The sequence below is a fragment of the Boleophthalmus pectinirostris genome, unplaced genomic scaffold (assembly GCF_026225935.1).
Source record: "Boleophthalmus pectinirostris isolate CB_2022bp ecotype Guang Dong unplaced genomic scaffold, ASM2622593v1 HiC_scaffold_7, whole genome shotgun sequence".
Lineage (NCBI taxonomy): Eukaryota > Metazoa > Chordata > Actinopteri > Gobiiformes > Gobiidae > Boleophthalmus > Boleophthalmus pectinirostris.
Window position 1 is genome coordinate 13,451,521 of NW_026571473.1, and position 20,709 is coordinate 13,472,229.

Consider the following 20,709-nt stretch of genomic DNA (forward strand, 5'->3'; position numbering starts at 1 on the left):
TTTGGAATTTCCAATCACTGCAGAAATAAAGGTAAAAGGTAACTTAACTTGAAAACTACCGCTTCATGACATCACAATGTGAAACAGTGCATTTTGAATTGTGAATTGTGAATGAAACAAAACATGACTGCAGACATGTTTTTGAAGAGGTAACAACATTATAACATGGCTGCTCACAGGAATCAATTTCACATAATGTACATTTGTTTATGAAATATCAGTGTATCTAGTTATGTTTATGCAATGGGAATTAATTTAACACTGTTTTGTTCTGGTTGCTTGTTACATAAGGCTGCTGCACTATGAAATGCTAACTAATGCCTCTCCACTGAGCCTTATGTAATATGCATGTCTCTTTTACTCAGGGCTGAGGGCAGGAGATGGTCCCTGGCCTCACTCCCCTCGTCTGGCTATGGCACCAACCCGCCCAGCTCCACCGTCTCTGTAAGTCCCCCCTTTACAACGCTTCACAGCATCATGACTATTCTGACACCTCCAGCAGCCCAAATACCACACTCTTTCATGCAATGAGGCAAAGTCAACGCCAAGACTGCTATGACAAACTGCTAATTGTTTTCCCTCCATCATCTGTTTCAGTGAGTCATTCTCCTCATCTGTGGTGCTAATATACACACTGTGTACATTGCATTGGTGCTTTAATTTTCTTATTTACTGTTCAGTTTCAGATCACATCATTCTATATTCATCATTCATATTTAATACAGATGGAAAAATAAATATTGCTAAAATGCAGATTGGATTTGTAATACAGGGAGTTCTAGAGTCTACAAAATACATATTCTCATAAGAAATATCTTAGTACTAAGATATTTCTTATGACACTATTATGTATTTATAGTAGGAAAATCTGCCTCTTCCCCCCCATTTTCACATTTTAGAAAACCACCACTATTGATACTTTGCTACTGATGCCATCAACATTCCCTGGAGTTGTCAGTTGCTAACTGAAGGTACTACTCACTCTGAAGCTCTGTGACTCAAATTAGACTTTAATTTGAGCTTCTTTTTTTTTATTTTTATTTTTTTTATCACACTCTCACCATAAAGAACTGACTTAATTGAAACTGCAACGGGTGAGATGATTTTGCAATCTTAAACAAGTCTCATAAAATTATAGACACAAGATAATTAGCAGTAACCAACATCTTTTCAGTGAGTCACTCTCATCTTTTTTGCTGAAAATCAGACACCGAAATTGGATCATGAACGCTTGTATTGATCACAAGCTCCTGAAAATGTGTTGTTTAAATCTTTTTTTCCTCTTCAGATTTCATGACCTTAACACTAATGTGCTAATGTGTGCATTTGGCTTCATGGTGACTACTGAACATTCCAACATAGAGATGCATAGAGAATACCCCCAGCGTGATGCCACTGCAATACAAATAAAGTGGTTGAGCACTTCTTTCATGTGTGGCTATTATAACCTAGTTTATTGGTGCTGAACCCAGGCTTATAGGTCAGCAGAGACAATGGGACAGTTCAGTCGCTCTCTTTATGTCCAGGCTTTATAAAGAGACTGCACAAATGCTGTCCTCTGCCCCTCTGTTCACCACACGTGGCACAGACAGTGGACAGATTGTCTGCAACACTCACAGCATCCTGTTTAGTTTGATAGAAGTTTGTTCAAAAATGGTGTTATTGAACAACACTTTGAGGCACTTTAAATACTAATTCTGTTTTTGCATAATATAATAGCATGATAATGATAGAGATAAGTACAATAGCATCAGGCCTGTCAGGCTTGTTCAAACATGTTCCTCACTTATCCAGCAGGACAAACCAGAGACACTGACGATGAGTGGATCAACTCAACATTTATGTAATTTGTAAAAATGAAAAAATATGCATATATACTGTATATATACATACGAAAAAATTTTTGGCCTGTCACAATCTTTACTATTATTATTACTTTCGACTTATAGTTCAGTGTATGAAAGCTGGATCATTATATTTTGGGACTCCATATTTAGTAAAATGTGTTTTTTTGGGGTATTTTTGTTGAAATGCGATAAGATTTAAGCTGTCAAAGGTTGAATAAGTGACTTCTAACTAATTATTGCTTCATTCTGTTATTTATTTGTTGCTACTCATGCCTTTGATGATGCTGTCTATTTAAAAATGATTTACTGGGATTAACCTGCATTATTATTATTGTGTCTTTGGCTTTAAGTTGTTTCAATATCATCATTTATCACAGTATTTCTCTGTAGCAATATATCACACTTCATAATTTGTTATTGTGACAGGCCTAATTCTTTTTATGTCTGTTTATGTTATTCGCAGCTTAGGCTCAACATTATGACCACCTGCTTGTTATTAGTCTCTCACAATAGTTTTAGATGTTCTTCTGACCCAGTTGTTTTTCTATCATGACTTGACCTTTGTTATTGTCAGTTTCACATTTTCTCCTCTTTCAAACCCATACCTTAAAGGTGCATTGCGCAACATTTCTGGTGGACGGTCCATCACAAGCTTGTCTTCATGGAGATGTTAATGCTTTGTCTAGAATGTTCCACAGTAGAGATTAAAGCTATCTATCTCAAGGAAAGTGTCTATAGGCTACTTTACAGGCTGGATCTGTTAAGACGCAACCCTATTCACAGAGAGAATTATTGTGTTTTTGAGCAATAGAAACACCCGTAATGAATAAATGTTGCATAGATGTGTTTAATGTCATACCATGGAACATTCCAGGCAGACACTAACATCTCCATGGAGACAGTTAGGTGACGGGCCCTCTACCTGAAAAGTTGGGCAATGCGCCTTTAATGTGAAATTCCTCACTGCCTGTGTCCTACCTTCACAGAGATAGACAGTGTGTTAATCTGTGGTATTCACTTCACTGATCTTGTGTTCACAGTCCTCCTCATCCTCTCAAGAGCGTCTCCACCAGCTTCCATACCAGCCGACCCAGGACGAGCTGCACTTCCTGTTCAAACACTTTCGCAGCACAGACTCTATGACTGATGAAGACGGGCGGCCAGCCACTGTTATTCGGCCACGCTCTCGGAGTCTCAGGTGAATATGGGTTACTTCACTTCAAACGCATACTTGCGTGCGTATTATTAAACCTTTCTGTCTACATGGAGACCAAACCAGACCAAGTTATAGGTCAGAATTGTGGATCCGCTTACAGTCAGAATGCCGGTTTTTCTATATATTTTGTTCAGTAAAACCACCTCTTATTGAATAAATATAAGCTAGATCTGTTTAATGTCATATTGTTAATTAATTAATCATTGCATTTATATAGCTCCTTTCAAGTCACCCAAAGTTTTTTACAGTACAGTATTCATTCACTCCACACTCCACAGCTGCCCTGGGGCAGACTGACAGAAGCAAGGCTGCCAATCTGCGCCATTGGCTTCTCCGACCACCATCACTCAGGCACACACCACTTTCATACTATTGTGGATCATTCAAAGCAGAGCCAAAGCGCACATCCATAGAAACAAACCCCAAAGCTGCACCATTAAGGCTAAACTTTATTGGGTCATAAAGTTTTTTGTTGTTCTGTAAAGAGCTTGTTTGTTGCAAACTGTTAACTGAGAGTGACCAACTCAAAGAGACATTTGGTGTCCTGTAAACAGGCGGCTGATGGCACATGTCTGGCGGGCAGGTGGAGATGACTCCAGAGCTCTGTGCTTTTAACAACTCGAGTCTGTTGGCTCTGTCTGAACCCTGTTTGTGCGATGCCTGGGTGCGCAGTGTTCTGGCGCCATGGTGCGCGGTGCGTGGGTGTGCTAGCTAACAGAGCCTCAGGGAGAGAGCTGCTGAACTGTAGTCAAGGTTGGGGGTGGTTCAGGAAAAACATGGCAAGGGTCTGATGAAGAGAGCCACAGCAAACTGCTGCAGAGCTGTTGGAGCCCAGCCATCATCAGAGAGACATTTTTCATGATGAGAACGGCTTCTGGGGCCTGTTTGCATGTGATAGTCTCTTCCATCTGTGCTGCTTGAAGCTTCATCAAACGGTATTTTTACAATAATACATCTGTGTCATTGGCCTAAATACACAAGTGATGCAGCAGATGACTGTTTGAGCTGTGTTGGTGTTTAAGCCTCTTTGGCCAAGAAATCCAACTAAACCCATCAAAATAAATATTCACCTCTGAAACTTTGTTTCAGTCAATTCACTAAACATTGGGACAAACCTTCCCTAGTGGTCATCTTCTCTGGTCACTTAAATTCTCCAACACCAATGGCTTTGTCATAACTGGATACTAGATCTACATAAATTTTTTAAATTTATTTTTAATGAATTGTCTTTCCTCTTCAGCCCCGGGCGGTCAAGTGTCTCCTATGACAACGAGATAGTGATGATGAACCATGTTTACAGAGAGCGTTTCCCAAAGGTACAAACTTTTTTCTATTGTACAGTACTTACAATAATGGAAGTAACATGTATTTGTAGAGCGCCAGGGAGCAGCTCACATGGTGCTTCACAGATTAAAAATATTCTTATTTAAGGACCTGTATCCGATTATTTTCCCACGTATTTAAGCAAAGTTCATCTTGCCCCAGTACAGATATATTGTACAAGCAGCAAGCTTGAGGTAAAAATAAAATATTCCATCTGTGTAATTATAAAACATTTTATTGTCTGATAATCAGGAAGTGCCCTGCTAGCATGTTAATTGTTGCTTTAGTAAACTCTGCTCTCATCTCTGAAAATTGTGAAATGTCCTTATAAACTCATCATGGGCAATAATTAGGAAATGCATAAAATAAGCAAAGAATAATTTTGGAAGACGGCAACCTGTTTTTCAAGTTTTTAAGATCGTAAAAATCTGGTATAGCTCCTTCTAATAAAATCTGTAAAATGCAAAAACATTATAAAACACAATACAATCAGAAAAGACACCAACATTTCCAAAAACTCAAATGTCTCTTCTGTATGTGTGTGTTTTCCTTGCAGGCCACAGCCCAGATGGAGGAGCGCTTGTTGGAGATCGTCACCCATTGCTCTCCAGACAGCTCCCTCCCTTTGGCCGATGGGGTCCTGGGCTTCATCCAGCACCAGTTGGTGGAGTTGGCCAGAGACTGCCTGGACAAGTCGCAGAAAGGCCTGGTGACTTCATGCTACTTCGCTGAGCTGCAGGAGAAACTGGAAAAGCTACTTCATGAGGTTGAATAATAGTCATGTCCTCTCACATGTTTAAGAGTTATAATGTTATTTCACCTTGAACATCAGTTATTGAATGCATGGCCTTCTGAGTAGGGCTGAGAGAGAGAGATAGAAGGATGGATGGATAGATAGATAGATAGATTCATAGATTCATCATTCATTTATCAGTACTTTTAGAGCAAAAATATAACACATTCTTTACTCTGAAACATTCACTCATGATTTACTTTCAACTTTCAAATTACAATAAATATTTTTAACTAACTACTACCAACTACCTGTTAACTGAAACTTATTTTTAAAATATTGAATAATAAGTAGCTTATTAAAATTTTGGACATTACAGCAGTTGGCTTTATTTCACACAGTGGTCAAAATATAAGGAGCTGTCTGAGTGTGTGATAGTTGGAGTCATACATAATCCAATAGTGGAATTTGTCAATATTTTTGAAAAGTACCTTTGTCATAAGTCGTATCTCTGTTGTGTTAAAATGTTAGTTACTATAGCAACCCTTTCCCTGTTTCTCTGCATACTGTCAGACAGAAGGCCTTACCTCCAGCTGAACTGATCAGTTTGTTCCCATGCAGTCACTCAAGAGCTGTCCTCCATTTTGGGGCCTATGTAAACACAGAGGGTCATTGCCTATTAAATAGTTTTTTAGTGAGATAGGATAGAATAGAGGCCATTACACTGGTTCATGCATGTAGTTTATACTTTTTTTAATTGGAGTCTCATTATGTTGGTAAGAAATGTGAAAGTACACAACTGAACCAACACACCAAACTGGCTTACATTTTTTCAACTAAAGTATGTTTGTATCTTCACTAGGATTTTGTCAGTTTTAGGTGTGTAACTCTGTTCAAATTACTGTGATAAAATAAAAGTTAGTTTCATTATTATTCATGATTACTGACACCATAACACAACCACAGTTAATTTTCTTTCATTCACATTGTTACCTTGAACCTTGTCTAATCGGATCACCACTCCTTCATGGTCTGTGATCAGCATTATAAAACCAATCTGGCATAAACACATAGATAAACATCTATAAGCAAGATAAAAAAAAAAAACACTTACAGTACAGACTTAATAGAAATTACTTATTTTTTTACTCCAAAATTCTCACAGTTATTATTATGACTTCTTGTAGGTGTAAAGAAAACATCACAATTAAAATTAATTACAAATAAATCAGCTTAACAATTTTGACATGCCTAGTTAATCATTATAAATTCACTGACTCATTCTTTACACTTTAATCTGAGCTTTATTTCAACATAATCTGACCCTAAAGAACTGGTTTAGTTGGAACTACGACAGGTGACCTGATTCTTAAAAAAGTCTCTCACACGTAAAATTTTGGAAGTGTTTTTTCAGTTAGTCACTGTCACCTTTTTGTTGAAAATCAAAGACCTAATCAGGTCCATGAACACTTGTTTTGACCACAGGCTCCTATGTTATTGTTGTTTGAATCCATTCTGTATTTTTTTATTGTTGCTATCTGTTTGCTAATGTGTGCATTGTGTCACAATGGTAACCGAAGAACATTCTGCCATACACATATATGTAGAACACCCCCAGTATGACGTCACTGCATAGTATCAATAGCCAGCCACTGTAGCTAAGAATGAGCCATCACTTACACGACACCTGGTCATTATTATTTTATCATATTGTGTTTAGATGTTGTCTCTGTGTTTTTACTTCCACTTGTGGTTCATTGTTATCTCCATCACCTGAGTACTCCATGTCCTGTTCTACACTATCACTACATACCACAAAGTACCTCTGAACACAGCCCTTATTTAGTGAGTGTCTGACATAACAATGTGACATGGGAGGGTGATATAGGCTCTTCTAGTATTTATAGATTGCATAAGCAAAAAAAAAACATGTGCATTTATTGTTTGCTTCCTGTTTTGTTTTGTCTAGGCTTATGAGCGTTCTGAAAGTGAAGAGGTCAGCATCATCATTCAACTGGTCAGAAAACTCCTCATCATCATCTCAAGACCAGCTCGCCTGCTTGAATGCCTTGTAAGTTAAACAAACAAATATTAAACACACTAAAAGGATAATGAAAAGTGTATGTGAGTGACTCATTTAAGGATGCAACACCACAACCCTCACAGTACAATGGATATGAGTGATGCAATACACACACGTCACCATTTCAGTGCTTTAATCGTGCCAATAGACTGTAAATATACTCCCATTAGGATCTCCTTAAAGGTGCACTGTGTAACTTTTCTGGTAGAGGGTCCACCACCTGCTTGACTCCATATTGTATTTTCCTGAAATGTTCTACAGTATAGCACTGAATTTAACTCCATGGAGACTAGCAAGCCACATCACCAGGCTAACTTACAGGTCTGATCTATGGAAAGGTGGGCCTTCTTACAGTAATAATTAGGGATGTAACAATAACCATAATATTGTGATATAGTATCCTCAAAGTTCTCACAATAATATCGTGGACCATCACAATATATATCGAATTTCAAGTCTCTTTGAGCTATAGTGCAGCAATAGCTTAAAAAAAGACAGAAGGAATTACATTGACCATGATCCTTTGCTCCATTTCAGTGTAGACTACAAGAAGAAATAACAGCTCTAAGCACATTTAAGTCTTAGTTCTTTGGATTAAATCTTGTCAATGCATTTTAAGAGAAAAAAGTAGCATATTCACAGTTTTGTTAGCTCCACGAGATATTGCAATAAATATCGTACAGTGAGATGTATATTGTGAAAATATTGCGTAAATATTGCAACAGATTTGGATATTGTTACATCCCTAATCGTGAGCCTCCCCACCAAATCGTAAATATTATACCGTGAGGTTCATACCGTGACAATATCATATCGTGAGACTTGGATATTGTTACACCCCTAGTAATAATGCATGACTTTACGTTAGTTTGAGGAATAAAAACACCTTGAATAAATAAACGATATATACATGTATATGTTTAATTCTATACTGTGAAGCATCCCAGGCAATGCAATGACATCACTATGGGACAAGCAGATGGCAGACCTTCCACCAGAAAGGTTACATAGTGTACCTTTAAGGACCTTCAAATCAGCTTTGTCTGGATGAAATTTAGTAATAATATCAAATTCTCAGGCCTTTTTTGTATACAGACAACTAAGAATAATTGCTTGATCGATTATTAAAATAGTTATTAGTTCCAGTACTATCCCAGATCCATTTAATTGATTTCTTTACAGGAGTTTGATCCAGAGGAGTTTTATCACCTTCTCGAAGCAGCAGAAGGTCATGCCAAAGTTGGACAAGGTATCAAAACTGACATTCCTCGGTATATTATCAACCAGCTTGGGCTCACAAGAGACCCTCTTAAAGGTAAAATCCCTTTGCAAATAACAGTATCCTTTCCTGTATTTAAAGTAAAAACACATTATTATTCTCAATCCTTTTGTAGAAATCCAACTGGAACAGTTTGATGCCAGTCCTACGGCGTCTGCTGAACCAGAGCCTACTGCAGAGGTAAAAATTCGTGCTGTGAATCACTTTATATTTTAAGTGTTAAGTGCTAATCATAATGGTATTATACTGTCAACTCTTTAATTTTTCTTTGTAGAATAAAGCGCCGCAAACCTTGACCCCAACAAGAAGAAAACCTCTTGAAAGTGATTTTGAGACCATCAAACTTATAAGCAATGGTGCCTATGGGTAAGCCAAAAATACAAGTAGATAAAATTTACATTGTACTGAAGTTTAAAGGCATAACTATGTAATTTTGATCTCCAGAGCTGTGTATCTGGTCCGTCACAAAGAGACACGACAGCGCTTTGCAATGAAAAAGATAAATCGTCAAAATCTGGTCTTGAGGAATCAGATCCAACAAGCTTTTGTGGAACGGGACATTCTGACATTTGCAGAAAACCCGTTTGTTGTGTCAATGTTCTGCTCCTTTGAAACGCGGCGTCATCTCTGCATGGTCATGGAGTATGTAGAAGGTAATAATAGTTTATAATAGTATATATGTCCAATACTGTGATTGTCCGAGTCTGTTATATAGATGAAAAATAATGGGGAAAGGCCTTTCAAATGTATTCATGTTTTTCCAGGTGGAGACTGTGCCACTTTGCTCAAAAACATGGGCCCCCTCCCTGTAGAAATGTCAAGGATGTACTTTGCTGAAACAGTTTTGGCTCTGGAGTACCTTCATAATTATGGCATTGTGCATCGAGATCTCAAACCTGACAAGTAAGTGTGCAAAAGGAGTTTGTAACAAGCCAACATATTAAAGGGTGTGACTCAGTTGACCTGTACTTCACGCACACTTGATGGCTAACTACTGTTCACTGTTACATTGTGCTATTTTCTCCCACTAGTCTGTTAATTACATCCATGGGGCACATCAAGCTCACTGACTTTGGCCTGTCTAAAATTGGCCTTATGAATATGACCACAAACCTCTACGAGGGTCACATGGAGAAAGACACAAGAGAGTTTATTGACAAACAGGTGAGAGGAGACACTCGTGATGAGAAGCAAATCTGGTGAACTTTTAATTAAATAACGTGTCATTGTTTCTTTGTGCAGGTCTGTGGGACTCCGGAGTACATCGCTCCAGAGGTCATCCTCCGTCAGGGATACGGGAAGCCTGTGGACTGGTGGGCCATGGGCATTATCCTCTATGAGTTTCTAGTTGGCTGTGTACCATTTTTTGGTGACACTCCTGAAGAGCTTTTTGGTCAAGTTGTTAGTGGTAAATAATGACTTGTATTTCTTGTTTGTAATAGTATTTTTTTAAGATTAAAGAAACATGTTTATAATAGATACTGTATTTACTGTTCATTCTTAGATGAAATAGTGTGGCCTGAAGGTGATGATGCGCTGCCTGGAGATGCCCAGGATCTCATCACTCGCTTGTTAAGACAGAGTCCGTTAGAACGACTTGGCACTGGTATATACATGTGCAATTTTCAGGCATTTCTGCTTTCATAGTAAGTGAAAGATATATTTGATTATTTACAAAGTCCATCTGTAACTGTAGGTGGCACCACAGAGGTGAAGCAGCATGCGTTCTTTCTGGGTTTGGACTGGAATGGGCTCCTGAGACAAAAGGCAGAGTTCATCCCTCAGTTAGAGGCAGAGGACGACACCAGTTACTTTGATAGTAAGCTACCAATTTTTCTTCTTTTTCTCTATTTACTATTAATTATATTTGCTTATATTTAGCTCGTTCAGAGCGCTACCATCATTTAGCATCTGATGAAGATGAGGAAACCAATGATGAAGAGTCCTCTTTAGAGATACGCCAGTTTGCTTCATGGTCCAATCGCTTCAGTAAAGTAAGAACCAGATCACTTAGATTTTTTATGACGTTAGTAGAACTTGACTAAAGTATATTTGTTTTTTAGGTTTACAGCAGCACAGAATATCTGGCTACACCGTCCAATCTGAGTTTCTCATCAGATCGAAGCCACAGTGAGGAGAAAGAGGACCGGCCTGATGCAGTGCTCAGTCCCTCTCAGGCTCCAGCAGAGGGCACTATTGAGCGAAGGCACTCAGGACGCATGGCCAGGTAACTACATGAAATTAAACAGTAAATAGAAAAGTGTTTTGGCCTTTGGACTAAATCACATGTCTGTGTACAGCCTTCGCCCCAGGGCCTCCTCCAGTTCTTCCCAGTCTGAGAGGAGCACGAGTCCTCTGGTGATGAGCAGCACCCACAGCTTGGAGACAATGCCTCGTTTTGCACTCTCCACTGACGATGAAGGTAACTGTTATCTGGTCATCCTTAAATGTCTAATTATACTTTGCAATAAAAAAGGTACTAATAATAAATTTTTTGATCTTGGATGTAGCTGAAGTGGTTGTGTCAAACCTAAGGAGGATTCGAATCCGTAGCAACAGCACTGGAGGCAAACACTCGTCTCCCAAAGATCCCACTGGCCCTCGGAGATTTGGAAACCAGCTGGAAACCCCAGACAGACAAAAACTTCCATGTGGAGGAAAAGTCCCTAAATCAGCCTCAGTGTCTGCACTCTCTCTCATTATCACACCTGGTACTTCTATATACTTCCATTTATATCTGTGTTTATGTCTCAAACTTGTGTGCAGGTTACACGTGTTTGTTATTTACAGATGATACTCCCACTGGTCTTCAGCCAAGTCCCATTTCCCCGCGCTCTTTGTCCTCCAACCCCTCGTCTCGTGACTCTTCCCCCAGTCGAGATCTGTCTTTCAGCCCTGGCAGTCTGAAGCCCCCCATCATCATCCACACCTCAGGGAAGAAGTTTGGCTTCACTGTGCAGGCCATCCGCGTGTACATGGGTGACAGTGACGTGTACACAGTGCATCACATGGTGTCGGTAGGAAACCCCTTTTCTTTAGAGAAGCTTTAAAATAGACATATTATGCAATTCAACTTTTATGAGCTTTTAACTGTGTTAGAATCCTGCTCCCTTATCATTAGTTTACATTAGTTTCCTCAGAGTTGTATTTAGATATATTCATGCATGTTTGAGTATATGTTGCTGTTAGTCTGTGTTGCTGTGTTCACCTACCCCTTATCTCCACCCACTTGCCCGATACTAATTTGTGTTTATTACAAGAATAATAAACACAAATTAGTATAAGTCAAATCTCTACTACTACTACTACTACTACTACTAATAACAATAATAATAATGATAATGATGGTAACGATAACGATAGCATTGTGTTTTGATTTTTTTAAATTGATATGGCACTGACCCTAAATTTTCATCATTCCGAAGAGGCTTATCGATTCCACTTTTTAACTGGAAGTCAATGGTCCCATGTCTACTATTAAGCTGTGACAATGAACAAAAAAAAAAAGTTGATCTGTGTTTGTTTATTGTTTATTACTAAGTACTATAAAAAACTTAATATGTCTTCTTTAAAGTAGTCTCAGGACTATCTCACTGAATATCACACTAATGCTGTTACAGAGTGTAGAAGAGGGCAGTCCAGCTCACCAGGCAGGTCTGTGTACGGGGGATCTTATAACATATGTGAACGGAGAGTCTGTTCAAGGCCTAGTTCATCCAGAAATGATCGAACTTCTGCTGAAGGTAAAAGCTATATATTATTAATTCCACCCACATACTGTACATTGTTTTATTGGCTCTATCATCTATGCTGTTCTTAATATTTTGCAGAGTGGAAACAAAGTGGCCCTTCAGACAGTTGCTCTGGAAAACTCCTCAATTAAAGTGGGGCCAGCTCGGAAAACCAAACACAAAGGAAAGATGGCACGACGAAGTAAGAAGAGCAAGAGGAGAGACAATTATGACAGGTCAGAAAACACTTTCATGGCACCTGCTGTAGCTGTAGCTGTAATTGTATTCTCTCAACCATCACATACTCATGCAGGCAAATTTGTGAGCTTTAAGCCATATTATAATGTTGTTACGTCATCAGAAACATACCTGGAGTTGTGTTTTGTTTCGTTCACACATGTTGAGTAGACTGGTGTCATTATTCTGTCTGTATCTCCAAAACTCAAAATGCTCTGTTCCAACTTGTCCAACATGTCCTGAAGCAGTAGTTTTCAAGTTAACAGCTACTGTATCTTCTACCTTTTATTCAGTAGAGATTTCCAGGGCTGAAATCATCCAAATGATTTTATTGAAGGTGTATGGAGTTTAAAAACACAGTGGTGGAACAGTTTTCTTTGTTTTATTGTGTGAAAGAAACAAAACACTGTTCCAGGTATGTTTTTGGTGAGGAAACAGCATTATAACATAGATTTAAAAAATACCATTATATAAAAAGACATTTTAAAAATAATTTTATTTCTGTATTTGAATGTTTTTTGTTTTTTTTTTCTTCCCTTGCACATACTATATTTTTATATCCTGTTCTTGATAATTAGATTTACTACATATGCTTATGTATGGGATTATCTGAAGCACTTTGTAACCAACAGTGTTTTTAAGTGGTGCTATACAAATAAAAGTGGGTAGATGTAATTTATATTATTTAACCAGGAAAAAATCCCACTGAGATTAAAAACTTTTCAAAAACTTTTTTAAGTGAATCCTGGCCAGAAGGCATCAGTTTAATTTACACTTATAACATACAAACAACAATAAAATTAAGAAAAACAAATGCACATTATTGAGGAAGTCTCTAAAATTAGTAGTTAGTAAGGGATAGTACTAAGTAAAAGTAGTGTCTGTCTCCCCCTAGTGTTGTATGTTGGAAATCATAAAACACTAACACCTTTTTTTGTTTTTATTTACTTTACTTTGCTAATATGATTACCTTATACTTATTATAAATATCCTGTTTGCTTCAGACGAAGAAGCATCTTGAAGAAACTGTCCAAGCAGAGCACCGTGATGCACAGCAGTCGTAGTTTCTCCTCTGGTCTCCATCACTCCGTCTCCTCCAGTGAGAGTCTCCCAGGCTCTCCCACCCACAGCCTCTCCCCAGGCCCCTCCACACCCTGCCGAAGTCCTGCTCCTGACCACCAGACGTTTGGTAAGATTTTAAAGGTGCATGGTGTAACTTTTCTGGTGCCAAGTCTACCACCTCAAATGCGATTGTTCTTATTGCCTTGAAAAACATGCATTTTTACAAGATTAGGAATATTTAGTTTTTTTGTCAAATTAATAAATTTTCAATCTATATCAGACAATATGGGTAAGAATGCCAAAACTTGTCATAATACAGGTAATACACAAATATTATTTTGGAGACATTTTACAATTTCAAAGATAAGAGTTTGTATGGCAACTGACTTTTTGTCAACATTCGGAAATCCACGGATAGATGAAGAAGAATAATAAATCATTCATTCTTACTGTGAGTGCCCACACCTCTTCACATATCTGACCAGTAATTAGGCCCTGTTGCATCATTTGCTTGTCTCTTTAGAGATATATAATTGAATACCATTTGTACAGTTGACAGATTTCCTTTTTTTCTTTTGCTATGGATCCTACTGGGATAACTGAGGGATTACACAGACACCTTTTAAACATAAATAACAGATATCCAGATGGAAACTATTTATAAACTTTTTTTCTTTTTCCAGACAACCACTCTCCTCAGAGCACCTCTCCTTGCTCTAGCTCTCCCAGTTCCCCGGCTACGCACATACGCCCAAGTTCACTTCACGGACTGAGCTCCAAACTGAGCACACAGAGATATACTAAAGTTGGCCGACGCAAGTCCACAAGCAACATCCCCCCTTCCCCTCTGGCCTGCACCTCTTCGTCTTCCACTCAACCTCTTTCTCCGCAGCGGTCACCCTCTCCTTTGCCTGGATTTGCAAAGTCTTTTCATGCGTATCATGGCAAAACACTGTCTCCGCCCACTATTGTCCGACATGTCCGACCTCGTAGTGCAGAGCCTCCTCGATCCCCACTGCTCAAGAGGGTGCAGTCTGCTGAGAAACTATCTGGTGTCTATCATGTGGATAAAAAGTCTTACGCCCCCCGCAGGCATACTTTGGAAGTGCCTTTTTACGGAGAGGCGGATCTTCTCGGGGACTCAGAGGCGGAAGGAGCTTGCGGTGGTGGTGGTGGTGGTGGTTACCTAGCGAATGAACACAGCAGACTGGGGAGCTACATCACTGGACAGAGAATAAGAGACTCAGGTTTGGACAGATCTGAGCAGCTTGTTGTAATGCGCAAACTCAACTTATCCGAAAGGCGAGACTCATTTAAAAAGCAGGAAGCGGTACAAGAGGTGAGCTTTGATGAGCCTGAGGAGAAAACCTGCTCTACCCCAATTACCTCCATTAATCAGACCCAAACACAGCCCCAGCACGCCTCCTACAGGCCATCCCTGTCACTGGGTCGCACGCAGAGCAGTGTGGAGGTCGAGCTGGAGGTCCCGGTCGTCCGCAGGTTCACTCTAGTGCCTCAGATCGCGGTACAAGGTTCAACTGAAAGTGAAGGACAGGACGAATGGGAGCCGTGTTCAGATGGAGAGGATTCCAATGAGAACGCAGAGCTAGAGGTGGAAACATCAGTGCAGAAACTAAATATTATCAGTAACAAGAAGACTGAAGACGCCACTCAAGTTATAGAAGCAACAGAGATGAAAGAGAAGAGAGAGGAGTCTTTACAAAAACCACATCTGAAGAAATAACGCACATTATCTCTCTTGTCAAAACTCGTATTTACCCTCCAAATGTAACACAAAAGTTGTTAAGGGAAATCTCAAAGGTGTTCAGTCTGTTACACAAACTTGAGAGAGTTGTAAGCTATTTTCCTTGTGTGTAAGCGTAAGAGTGAATGCTCAAGTGAGACTTTTGTTTACTTGAATTTTTCTATTGTAAATACCTGCTCGAAGGCTTTGTGTATTATTTATTCAATTAATCTGACTCTTGAGTTAGAGAGGCAGGGTATGTGGGATGTTCTCATTGGTCAAAGAGCCAAAACTAAACATTTTGTATTCGTAAAATTGTGGTTTACGTCTTTTGACTGGATTTTTAAAGATAAATGTCTATTTTTTACATGAATTGCTGAAGTACATAGATGTTTGTCAACGCTGGACTGAATTTGCTGCTGGACCAAAAGGTACCATGTGTAGATATGATAGTCTAATTTTTCGATATGTCTTAAATCTGAATTTACAGCTTCCAGTGTTTTGTATCTAGCCACATTTTTGATGATCAGAAAAAATGGGGCACACAATGTCAACATTTTTTGTCAACAATTTATTTTTTCTTTATAGACACATTTACTAATTTACTAATTTGAAACATGGAAAATATTTGACTATTTTTCATACTCAGCAACATATTTAAAATCCACATGCAGGTTCTTCCACTCTTCTTAAAGTGCCCCATTGTTATTCTGTTTAGTTAGGTCAGACTGGGGTTGAGTTGTCCCAATATGCTGTGTCATCATAGCACGTTGTCTGTGCCATATCATTGGAGATGCTAATGCTAAGCTAGTGTGGCAAGTTATTTGATATTCTACCACAAGTTCATTAGAGACATAATTTAAAGCAGTTTTCAGAATAACATGCAGGGAAACTAAAAGGTGCACTCTGTAACTTTGTTTCTTGTCTCCATAGAGATGCTATTGCTTTGCCTGGAAAGTTCCTCAATATATCTTGTGTTTATTGAATTACAGGTATATTTATTGCTAAGAAATTTCTTTTACATTCTTACTGTGAGTGGAGTCACCTCTCATCAGATCTGACCTTTAACTTGGCCTCACAGCATACCTGCTCGTCTCCATTGAGATAAGTTTAATGGTATATTGTGGAAAATTCTTGACAAGACAAAGCCTCTCCATAGTAAGAAGAAGGTGGCGGACTCTCTGCCAGAAAGTTACGTAGTGCATCTTTAAGGTTATTCTCCAAGTGAGCCACAATCTATATAAAATTTCTGAGAACAATACAGACAGGCGACAGTTTTCATATAAGCAAGTGTCAGAGTTCTCCTTAACCTGCAGTGTATGATGTTTACAAGAGAAATGTGCACTAATATATTTCTACATAACTTTTGTATTGTCAAAGAGAGACACCAGACCCAGGGCACCTTCAAACTGTTACAATCTATGTCTTTATTTTCATCAGATATTGATGTATATTTTGAAGCTAAATTGACTTCCAAAAATGTTAAGAAGGATATGCACATGGGGGGTGAATCGATGTATGTTTGGGTGGGACTCTTTGGTAGATCAGTATTTTCTATATAGCACGAATGGATGTAAGTGGTTTCCTATCCACAGTGCACATTTGTTTAATCAGTGACTTTTGCTGCATTTTGTACTGTTTTTTTCTCCTTCAAACTACAGTCTACTGTTCTGTCTTGCAAAGTCTTGTCAGTTAAAAGCACGGCAAAATATATAATGTAGATACAATGTGAGCTATTTTTGCAGGTTGCCAAAACGTTTACACTGAACAAATACATGTACTGTACCAACATTTTATATCTACTGTGGTTGTATACTTATGTATGTTCTTTGTTACCACAAAAAATAACAGACAAATGCTTGTTTTTGTTCTCTAACAGTTATAATTTAGCAACAAACTGACTTGTTCCAATTTCAAAACCTTTTGAAATGTGAAGTAGCCAACAAAACATTTTCATTCATTTTTGTTTGTTGTTTTTAAAGGTGCACTGTGAAACCTTTCTTACTGAGGTTTCAGTACCTGCTTTTCTATATGGAGATGCCATTGCTCTGTCTGGAATGTTTTGCAGTGCAACATTTAACTGATCTATCTCCATGGAGACAAGAAGGTATGTCTAGCAGCCCAAGTTACAGCTCAGATCTGTGGAGATTTTAAGCAGTAAAACACCTGTAATTGAAGAGATGCGGGGTAGATAAATTTAATCCCATACTGCAGAGCATTCCAAGTTAAAGCAATGTCCTCTCTATAGACATGTAAATGGCACACCCTCCCACCAGGAAAGTTACACAGTGCCCCTTTAAAGGAACTACACTGTATTTGCAAACATAGAGTTCCTGGCCTTTGTTGTGTGGATGTTTAGTTGGTTGAGGTTCAGTTTGTGTTGTATTGTCACACTTGAGTCTGTGCAGGTCAAACTTTGGTATGCGTGCATGTGTTCTCTGGACACGTCTCTTCGGTGCATGCTGCATGACACAAGCACACTTCTGTAATACTTGACTGCATGGTATATCGGCGTCGGTGCCCTGTACTGTGTTTTCTTGTGAAAAGGAATAAAATTTGTATTTCTTGGATTTAGGTCTGAGTGTTTTGTTGTATATAGTACTGTATTCTGTTTTTATCAGAGGTGGGTAGTACTAGGTTTAAGGTACATTTTGTGTATTAAAATAAGTCTACTTTTCAAAGTAGACAATATATTTTTACTCCTACTTAAGTCATGTATTTTACAGTGTAGTAGCACTCTTACTTGAGTAAAAGTTGTAATGATCTATTGTAAATCTAAGAGACAAAAGTTTGAGCTTGCATTATTAAGTGATTTGAACACTTTCAGGTATGAGTTAGTAGTTCTCCTTTTAAGGTCCATTCATTAATTATTATTTTGTACATTATTTTAGGTTTTGTCCTTTTATGATATTAACTTAAAATTAAACAATTTATGTCAGGACTATTAGTCTTAAAGTTACACTTGCTTGAGCACTAGTTTCTCCAAAACCACTGTTCTTACTTGTGTAATTTGGATGACTACTTTAACTTGGGTAATATTATTTTAAAGTTTATGTCTAGTAAAGTGTATGAAAACTCTATCCCCTTTTATTATGGGATAGACCTAAATCTATACCTTAGTTTAATTAGAATCACTACTAGACCTGAATAAAGGGATCATTTCCAGCACCATCTTATTACTACACAGTTGTACCTCTTGTAGACCAGTAGGCGTCGCTAAGTGCAGACAAACACTGTGCAGCTGATCCTGAAGAAGCCGGACCCGTGCCCTTCACAACAGCAAACATGGCGACTGCCACCAAAATTATCCAAAGGTTGAGAAATCTCCTGTCTGGGGTAAGTTCTAATCGACTTTATAACCTTATGTACAAGTGTGCCAGATATTTAGCAGAAAAGTAAACGAATCTTGCGGTAAGTTGTAGAAACATGCGTGTTCTACCAAATGTCTGACGCTCCAACCAACAAGCAGCAAAAGGCTTCTCATTCAGGCTGCTGTATTTTGCTCTATTTGTCCATTTTTTTTTTAAATATGTACGTGTTCGTTGTAGATGATGTAATAATTAAGTTTGTTTTTCAGCATGATCTGCAAGCCAAACTTCAACTGCGATATGAGGAGATAGCCAAGAGGTAATGATTTCTGCTTTTAAATTATTATTTTTTTAACTAACATGCAGGACCAAAAATACAAGATCAAATACACAACCAAAAGCCATCACACATTTCATACAGGATTAACTTAGATCAGTATGGTTCCTGTGTTAAATGTGTGGAATTAGCCACACTATGGCATTAAACATAGCTAATTGTAAGTTTGCATTGTAAAACATGCATTCTTAGTGTAAGCAGACTTTTTCTGCCATAGATCTAACGAGTAACTGCCTGTTGGTGTTACCTGCTGGTCTCCATGGATATAGATACGTTTAATGCCATAATGTGATACTAATCGGGCAAAGTCTTCCATGGAGAACGGAGGTGCCAGGCCCTCAATCAGAAAAATTACATAGTGCATTTTTACATGTTTTTTCTTTGTTTTTAAACTCCCTACACCTTCACTAGAATCATTTAGATAATTTCAGGCCTGGAATACCTAATCCCTACTAAATAAAGATAAAAGGTAGCTGTTAACTTAAGAGCTACTGCTTTGTGGCATCACAACGTGAAACAGAGCATTTTGAGCTTTGGGCATGTAGATAGATTAATAAAGGGTTACTCAAACGTGTGTGTGAAACAAAAACACATCTCCAGGTATGTTTCTATAATGAGGTAACAGCATTATAACATGGCTTAAAGCTCGTTTTTACCTCCCTTTGCACAATAGCTAGATTTCATGTGGTGTTCTAACTCCTGCATATTTGTATTGAAGCTGCTTGCTGACATTGATGTAATATGTTCTAATCCAAAAATACATAAAACAAAACAAAACCCTGCAATATTTTTAGAAAATGTTGCCTCATAAGGACTTTTCTCACAGGACACAGCCTCCACCTAAATTACCTGTTGGTCCAAGTCACAAGTTTGCAGACAACTACTACTACACTAGAGATGGGCGCAGAGAATCAGTACCCCCCACAGTCGTCATGTCAACACAGAAGGCTCTCACTCCTGGCAGGTAAACAAAGGGAATAACATTCAAATTGATATTCTGAATTGTTATACAGTTTTGTCCAAAATAATAAAGATGTGTTTGCTTTCTGTTTAGTCAAGCAGCTGAAGTCCCTGCAAAGCATCCTGTCACCCCAGGCCAAGTGTATGTGCCACCTCCACTGTCTACAGACCAGCCATACCTCTGATCAGACTGGTGAAAAATCTGTCTTCTAAGTTTCTGTATAAAAATGTGAATAAAATGTTATATGTACATTTCTTCTGAGTGCTCATTTCATTTATGTTCTTTGATGGTCCCTGAGGTTTTTGGTATTGATACTTTAATCTGAGCTTTGTTTTAACACAATCTGACCATAAAGAATTGAATTACAAAAGGTGATCTGATTTGTGCTGTTAAACAAGTTTCTCTCACATAAAATATTTAGCTTTGAATTAATCACCTTTCACCTTTTTGTTGAAAATCACCTAAAGAAAAACACCTAAACAGGACAGTGAAAGCTGGTATTGATCACTGCTGCCTGAAAATGTGTTTTTTATCCATTTGTTGTTGTTTTTTTAGTTTTCTTATCTTAAAACGTTTGCGATACATGTAGAACACCCCCAGTGTGATGTCACTGCAAAGAATCAGTGTCACATTTTGCACTCCTATAATGATTAAATGAACTGGAAATTAACATTGAAAATTGTCTATTTAACCCTCACGCTCTCCTCGGGGTCACACTGACCCGAAGAAATGTTTCTTTTTCCCTTCCCGCTCTCTTGGGGCGGGTCAATCAGACCCAAAAATGTAGAAAATAAATTTTTGGGTCTAACTGACCCGCCCCAAGAAAGAGGGAAGGAAAAAATAATAAT

General features: G+C 38.3%; 2 protein-coding genes across 2 annotated transcripts in view; both read left to right on the forward strand.

The window, feature by feature from the left end:
- Window positions 1-17,825, forward strand: part of mast3b (microtubule associated serine/threonine kinase 3b) — a 21,193-nt gene extending 3,368 nt beyond the window's left edge. Inside the window, exons 2-24 of the mRNA XM_055164771.1 lie at window positions 366-444; window positions 2,888-3,045; window positions 4,304-4,379; window positions 4,943-5,152; window positions 7,089-7,190; window positions 8,385-8,517; window positions 8,597-8,661; window positions 8,756-8,847; window positions 8,926-9,134; window positions 9,246-9,384; window positions 9,513-9,645; window positions 9,724-9,889; window positions 9,986-10,087; window positions 10,178-10,300; window positions 10,363-10,475; window positions 10,545-10,708; window positions 10,782-10,903; window positions 10,992-11,192; window positions 11,272-11,498; window positions 12,102-12,224; window positions 12,312-12,448; window positions 13,454-13,638; window positions 14,195-17,825. Of these exons, the coding sequence (XP_055020746.1) occupies window positions 366-444; window positions 2,888-3,045; window positions 4,304-4,379; window positions 4,943-5,152; window positions 7,089-7,190; window positions 8,385-8,517; window positions 8,597-8,661; window positions 8,756-8,847; window positions 8,926-9,134; window positions 9,246-9,384; window positions 9,513-9,645; window positions 9,724-9,889; window positions 9,986-10,087; window positions 10,178-10,300; window positions 10,363-10,475; window positions 10,545-10,708; window positions 10,782-10,903; window positions 10,992-11,192; window positions 11,272-11,498; window positions 12,102-12,224; window positions 12,312-12,448; window positions 13,454-13,638; window positions 14,195-15,255 (4,120 nt within the window). The 3' untranslated portion in view covers window positions 15,256-17,825. The remainder of the gene's footprint in view (window positions 1-365; window positions 445-2,887; window positions 3,046-4,303; window positions 4,380-4,942; window positions 5,153-7,088; window positions 7,191-8,384; window positions 8,518-8,596; window positions 8,662-8,755; window positions 8,848-8,925; window positions 9,135-9,245; window positions 9,385-9,512; window positions 9,646-9,723; window positions 9,890-9,985; window positions 10,088-10,177; window positions 10,301-10,362; window positions 10,476-10,544; window positions 10,709-10,781; window positions 10,904-10,991; window positions 11,193-11,271; window positions 11,499-12,101; window positions 12,225-12,311; window positions 12,449-13,453; window positions 13,639-14,194) is intronic.
- Window positions 17,826-18,471: 646 nt separating this feature from the next.
- Window positions 18,472-20,115, forward strand: ndufa7 (NADH:ubiquinone oxidoreductase subunit A7). The gene is made up of 4 exons (XM_020938146.2): window positions 18,472-18,591; window positions 18,833-18,882; window positions 19,727-19,864; window positions 19,955-20,115. Exons 1-4 carry the CDS (start codon window positions 18,541-18,543, stop codon window positions 20,043-20,045), a joined length of 330 nt encoding a protein of 109 aa, XP_020793805.1. The 5' UTR covers window positions 18,472-18,540; the 3' UTR covers window positions 20,046-20,115.
- The last annotated feature ends 594 nt before the right edge of the window (window positions 20,116-20,709 follow it).

What these genes read in the sequence shown, in the direction of transcription:
- ndufa7 (XM_020938146.2), top strand. Translation starts at nt 18,541, where the DNA reads ATGGCGACTGCCACCAAAATTATCCAAAGGTTGAGAAATCTCCTGTCT. An exon ending in TGAGAAATCTCCTGTCTGGG is followed by an intron (nt 18,592 to 18,832) that starts GTAAGTTCTAAT and finishes TTTGTTTTTCAG; the next exon opens with CATGATCTGCAAGCCAAACT. An exon ending in AAGGCTCTCACTCCTGGCAG is followed by an intron (nt 19,865 to 19,954) that starts GTAAACAAAGGG and finishes CTTTCTGTTTAG; the next exon opens with TCAAGCAGCTGAAGTCCCTG.